This window comes from Cebus imitator, unplaced genomic scaffold (assembly GCF_001604975.1).
Source record: "Cebus imitator isolate Cc_AM_T3 unplaced genomic scaffold, Cebus_imitator-1.0 Scaffold485, whole genome shotgun sequence".
Lineage (NCBI taxonomy): Eukaryota > Metazoa > Chordata > Mammalia > Primates > Cebidae > Cebus > Cebus imitator.
In genome coordinates this window covers 987,564-993,150 of record NW_016107800.1, presented here as the reverse complement: position 1 = coordinate 993,150, position 5,587 = coordinate 987,564, and the positions used below count along the sequence as shown (strand labels likewise).

Genomic DNA, 5,587 nt, shown 5'->3' with positions numbered 1-5,587 from the left:
TTATTCAGTCTGAGTACCCACATTTCAAGTGCTCAAAGCCTCATGTGGCTAGTGGCTACCGTGTTCAAGAGCGCAACGTGCAATATTTCCATCATCGCCAACCGTTCTGCTGGGCAGCGCTGCTCTGGTCTTTATTTCCCCTCCTTGGAACACTCTTGCAGGCCAGGAGTACACCACGTCCCCGTCACCATTATCATCGTCATTTCGTCTGTAATTACTTCCATCTCTTAACAGACTGGGGGTTCTAAGGCAGAAGGGACTGTGTGTCTCACTTCCGTTGTTCCAGTACTTAGCTTTGAACCCACGCACACAGCAGGCGCTCAGTACACAGAATGGGAAGGGCCTTCCGGAGACACCCGCCTCAAACCGTCCCCCGTGCTGATCGGTCCTCCGTAAGTCTCCAGCCTTTTCCATGTTAAAGCGTCTCCCCGAAGACGCGTGGGGAGCGCGCAGCACCCGCCGATGCCAGGCCCCTGGCGCGGGGCGAGCTGCGGCGTCACAGCGTTCCAGGGCCCACCCCGCCCCGCCCCCGCCCCCGCCCCGCCCCCGCCCGGCTCGCGCCACGGCCCCGCGCGTCACTGGGCAGGTGCGGCCCGCCCCCGCCCCGCCCTCGCCCCGCCCCGCCCCGCCCCCGCCCGGCTCGCGCCGCGGCCCCGTCGCGTCACTGCGCAGGTGCGGCCCGCCAGCTGCGGGTGTCCTGAGGCGCCGGGCTGCGGCTCTCCGGAGCGCGGGGAGCGCGGGGCTTGGAGGCCTGCTTTGGGCTCGCGCCAGCCGAGCACCACCCGAGGCACCGTGGCGCAGCACGCCGAGCACGCCGAGCACGCCGAGCAGGCCGGGCCGCCGCGCGCCCTGGGCAGCGTGGCCATGGAGAGTCAGGTGTTGACGCCGCACGTCTACTGGGCTCAGCGGCACCGCGAGCTGTATCTGCGCGTGGAGCTGAGTGACGTTCAGGTAAACGCCGGGCGCGGGCGGCGGGAAGCGCGCGGGATCGCGGCCCCGGGTACCCGCCAGGGCCCCTGCGCCCTTTGTCCGTGTGCGCGCCGGAGAGCCTGCAGTGCGCCATCAGGATCCGCGACGCGGTGCGTTCACGGCGCGCTGGCGCCTGTCGAGGCTCACCCGCAGGTCCCGGGCGGGGAGCGCGACCCCCGAGGGCTGCGGGTGCCGTCGGATGCCCAGAGAGCTCGGCCCCGGCCTCCCAGGCTACGCCCGGCCGCTTCTTTGTTCGCAGCCTGCGGCCTTCATGGAGCCCAAGCCTGGGCCTGGCCGCCTGGCCGTCGGGGCTCGAGCTGGCCGAGGCCCTCCGAGATGTGGGATGGGCTCGTTGGGTCGCGGTGCGGATGTGACAGCGGTGCCCCGGACCGTGCTGGACGTCTGCTACTGGCCCGAGGTCCTGCCAGGCCCCGCGGACGTTGCCAACGCTGCGCGCTGCAGGGGGTGGGGGAGGGGAGGGTGCAGGGGGTGGGGGAGGGGAGGGTGCAGCGGGGCCACACCCACCTCAGCCGGGCGGTGGTGGAAATTACTCTCATTACTTTTAATTTTTAAATTCACGAGAGCTCGAGGAAGTGATTTCTCCCTCTGTTCTGAAGGCTGTGAGCTCAGGTTTGCTGAGTTGCACGGAGAACTTAGAAATTTCTTAAGTGACATGAAGCATTTATAATTGGAGCTCCTTGACCCTCTATGTAAGGAAGCTGAAGGCACCTAATAGTGGAGACTCCAGGACCTGTGAATCCTCAGGTCTCTGTCCAAACTCAAGATTCTGGTCTTTGAGAAACTGGTTTTCAGTCTGGAAGGTTCTTCTGTTTTTGTTTGTTTGTTTGTTTGTTTGTTTGTTTTTTGAGGCAGAGTTTCGCTCTTGTTACCCAGGCTGGAGTGCAATGGCGCGATCTCGGCTCACCGCAACCTCCGCCTCCTGGGTTCAGGCAATTCTCCTGCCCCAGCCTCCTGAGTAGCTGGGATTACAGGCACGCGCCACCATGCCCAGCTAATTTTTTGTAGTTTTAGTAGAGACGGGGTTTCACCATGTTGACCAGGATGGTCTCGATCTCTTGACCTCGTGATCCACCCGCCTCAGCCTCACAAAGTGCTGGGATTACAGGCGTGAGCCACCGCGCCCGGCCCCCCTTTTTTTTTTTTTTTTGAGATGGAGTTTTGCTCTTGTCATCCAGGCAGGAGTGTAATGGGGTAACCTCAGCTCACTGCAACCTCCGCCTTCGGGTTCAAGCGATTCTTCTGCCTCAGCTTCCTGAGTAGCTGGGATTACAGATGCCAGGCACCACACCCAGCTAATTTTTGTATTTTTAGTAGAGACAGGTTTCACCATGTTGGCCAGGCTGGATTCGACCTGACCTGAGCTGATCCACGCGCCTCGGCCTCCCAAAATTCTGGGATTACAGGCATGAGCCCCCGCGCCCAGCCTCTGGAAGGTTCTTTCTACAGTCATCCTTATTGGAAACTTCCCCTTGACATCGGTGGCACTTTGTAAACTCTTTCACTCCTTTTAACTTTCTCTGCTTCTGAAGCAGTCAAAGGTGCTTCCTGAGTGTCAACATGAATTTGGTGAATTTAATTTAATCTTTGCTTCTGGAATATAAACCATTTTCCCGTTGAAAGATGAAGACAGTAGTGACCAGAATGCCTTTAAATAGGCTGTGACATTGCATGGTGTGCCGTTTAATGTGTTCATGCAGACTGAGATTATAATTTGGGGTCAGAATATGAATAAATATTCTGTGCTGTTTCCTTCGCCTGCTCCAGGGTGCTTTAACAGAACAGGAAAAAACAAACAAAATGTTTTGTAGATGGGGATCAAAGTCCCCGTCTAGTGGGGGTTCTGCCAGTATTCAATAAAAAAGTACAGAACAGGTCAGGAGTGGTGGCTCACACCTGTAATCCCAGCACGTTGGAAGGCCGAGGAGGGAGGATCATCTGAGGTCGGGAGTTCGAGACAAGCCTGACCAACATGGAGAAACCCCGTCTCTACTAAATACAAAAATTAGCTGGGCGTGGCTGTGCACGCCTGTAATTCCAGCTAGTCAGGAGGCTGAGGCAGGAGAATTGCTTGAACCTGGGATGAGGAGGTTGCAGTGAGCAGAGATCATGTCATTGCACACCAGCCTGGGCAACAACAGTGAAACTCCGTCTCAAAAAAAGAAAAGAAAGTACAGACCATGTGTTATGACAATTTCTTTAATTATTTAGTTAAGCAGTATGTAGACGAAATTAAATTTAGGCCCTGTTTTCTCTAAATGTCTATCACGTGTAAGAATTAACTATTGTGAGATTTGTTTGACACTAAAAAGAGAAAACGTGTTTTTAGGGGGGGATGGGATAATGATGGAAAGAAGTGGAAACTGATTAAACAAATGAAAAAAATTCACCATACTTATATTTTTCCTGAAAGATCCAAACTTCTTAAAAAGCATGAACACATGATAATCATATATATTTGTTTATTTTAGAGATAGGGTCTTACTCTGTCACCCAGGCTGGAGTTCGGTGGCATGATCATAAATCATTGTAACCTTGACCTCCTAGGTAGGCTCAAGTGATCCTCCTGCCTCGGTTTCCCAAAATGTTGGGACTACAGGTGTGAGCCACTGCACCTGACCCATATTTGGTATATTTAGAAGTATGGAGGCATATGTTTGAAATATATAATAGTTAAAAAATATAAAGGAGAAAAAATAAACTTTTCTTTTGGAGAGAGAAATACCTCTTTTTAAAAAATTTTAGGGCTGGGCACCGTGGCTTACGCTTGTAATCCCAGCACTCTGGGAGGCCGAGGCAGGTGGATTGCTTGAGGTAAGGAGTTTGAGACCAGCCTGGTCAACATGGTGAAACCCTGTCTCTACTAAAAATACAAAAATTAGCTGGGTGTGGTGGCACATGCCTATAGTCCCAGCTGCTCTGGAGGCTGAGGCAGGAGAATCCCTTGAACCTGTGAGGCAGAGGTTTCAGTGAGCCGAGATCGAACCCTTGCACTCCAGACTGGGCGACAGAGCAAGAGTCCATCTTAAAAAAAAAAAAGGATCTAAAAAATTTTGGGGAAAAATAAATCATTTTTTCACCCTCATTTTTTGTTTTTGTTCTGGGATTTCACATATGTAGTTTAGAGGCATCCATATTTCAACTATTATTAGTTTAAAAGTAACATGTTACTAACATTCATGAAAGAAATCCTCTAATACATGTCAGGTAGTACAGATTTACAAAGATGAGTCAGACTCAGCTTTTCAAGGGCATGCTGTCTAAAAGGAGGCGTATCATATACAACAAAAAGTTTTGTTTAAGAGTATGTTTATTGGTAGAATTGGAGTTGGATGTTGAACCAGGTACCTGGTGTTAAACGAATTTGTTACCTTTCTTTCATTTAGATAGAGGTGACTTCCAGAAATGAGAATTATTTTTGTCAAACTAAGACTGGGAGAACATTCCAGAAAGATAAAGGCATACACTTTTAGACACTTATAATCTCTGACTCTAGACATGTCAATGCCCAAAGACCACTAGGAACACACCTGTAGTAAAACAAGTTGGGTGTGTTACTCATTGTATCAAGAGAGAGCACAGTCCATGGGGAACCCTGGGTGTTTCATTAGGAGGGTGTTAGAACTGATTACAGGATTTGGGTGTTGGCGATTAGGGGAGGGGAGGGTTAAGGAGGTCGGGTTTCACTTCAGATAAGATCCTGTAAGAAAATATGGGAGCTTTGTGTTTGAGTATCTGAATAAATCTTATCTGTAGGGAAGGGAGACTAGTACAAGAACAAACCTGTAATTGCCAGAGGAGTAGCAGTCACTCAATTTGGCCGGAAGGTGTTTGGTATTTCGTGGGTGGCATAGTCACAATGTATTTGTCTGCGCTTAACACAAAATTGTGAAATAGCCTTTGTCTCCTTTTATGAGGATTTCAGAGTAACCTTGTCTGAGGTTGGTATTCTGTAAGATTGTTTAGGTCCCATAGGAGAAAAACATGGCCTGGCTGTGAGTGCTGTGCTTGCTTCCGAATGTCAGTGGCTGCCTTCTTTCTTTTTTTTTTTCATCTTAGCTGATTGGTCTATGCAGGGTCTGTTTAAACCAGTGGTTATACATGTGCAGATTTGTTATTTAAAAAAGAAAAAGAAAAAGAAACCAGGGGCTCTGGCTCTGGATGAAGCACTTCATTTATTTATTCAGTAAAAATCATTTATGGAGTACCTACTCTTGTCTATCATTAAGCTAGGTGTGGGGTTCTTGGACAGCACTTTAACACTCCCTGCTTTCTCTAGCATGTCCCACAACTTATGTGTGAGTTTTAAAGTGTTAAGTTCCAGTTTGGAGGCACTGGCTCTGTCTCCCTCCTTCCTGACCCAGGGAACTGTCCAGTTGTCACATCTCTATTCTGTCTTTGGAGCTACAGGGCTAGTGACTGTGAGAGAACATGGCTGATGTGAGGAGGAATGGTGGTGGCCTTGTCTATGCCTGAGCAGCAAAGAGGCCAGCTAAGGTAGGGTTACTTTTAAAATAGAATTTACTTTTTTTATTTTTTTGGGACGGAGTTTCGCTCTTGTTACCCAGGCTGGAGTGCAATGGCGTGATCTCGGCTCACC

General features: G+C 50.4%; 1 protein-coding gene across 1 annotated transcript in view; it reads left to right on the top strand.

The window, feature by feature from the left end:
* The first annotated feature begins 651 nt into the window (after positions 1-651).
* HACD3 (3-hydroxyacyl-CoA dehydratase 3) overlaps positions 652-5,587 on the top strand; it is a 42,273-nt gene continuing 37,337 nt past the window's right edge. Inside the window, exon 1 of the mRNA XM_017513017.2 lies at positions 652-951. Within this exon, the coding sequence (XP_017368506.1) occupies positions 865-951 (87 nt within the window). The 5' untranslated portion in view covers positions 652-864. The remainder of the gene's footprint in view (positions 952-5,587) is intronic.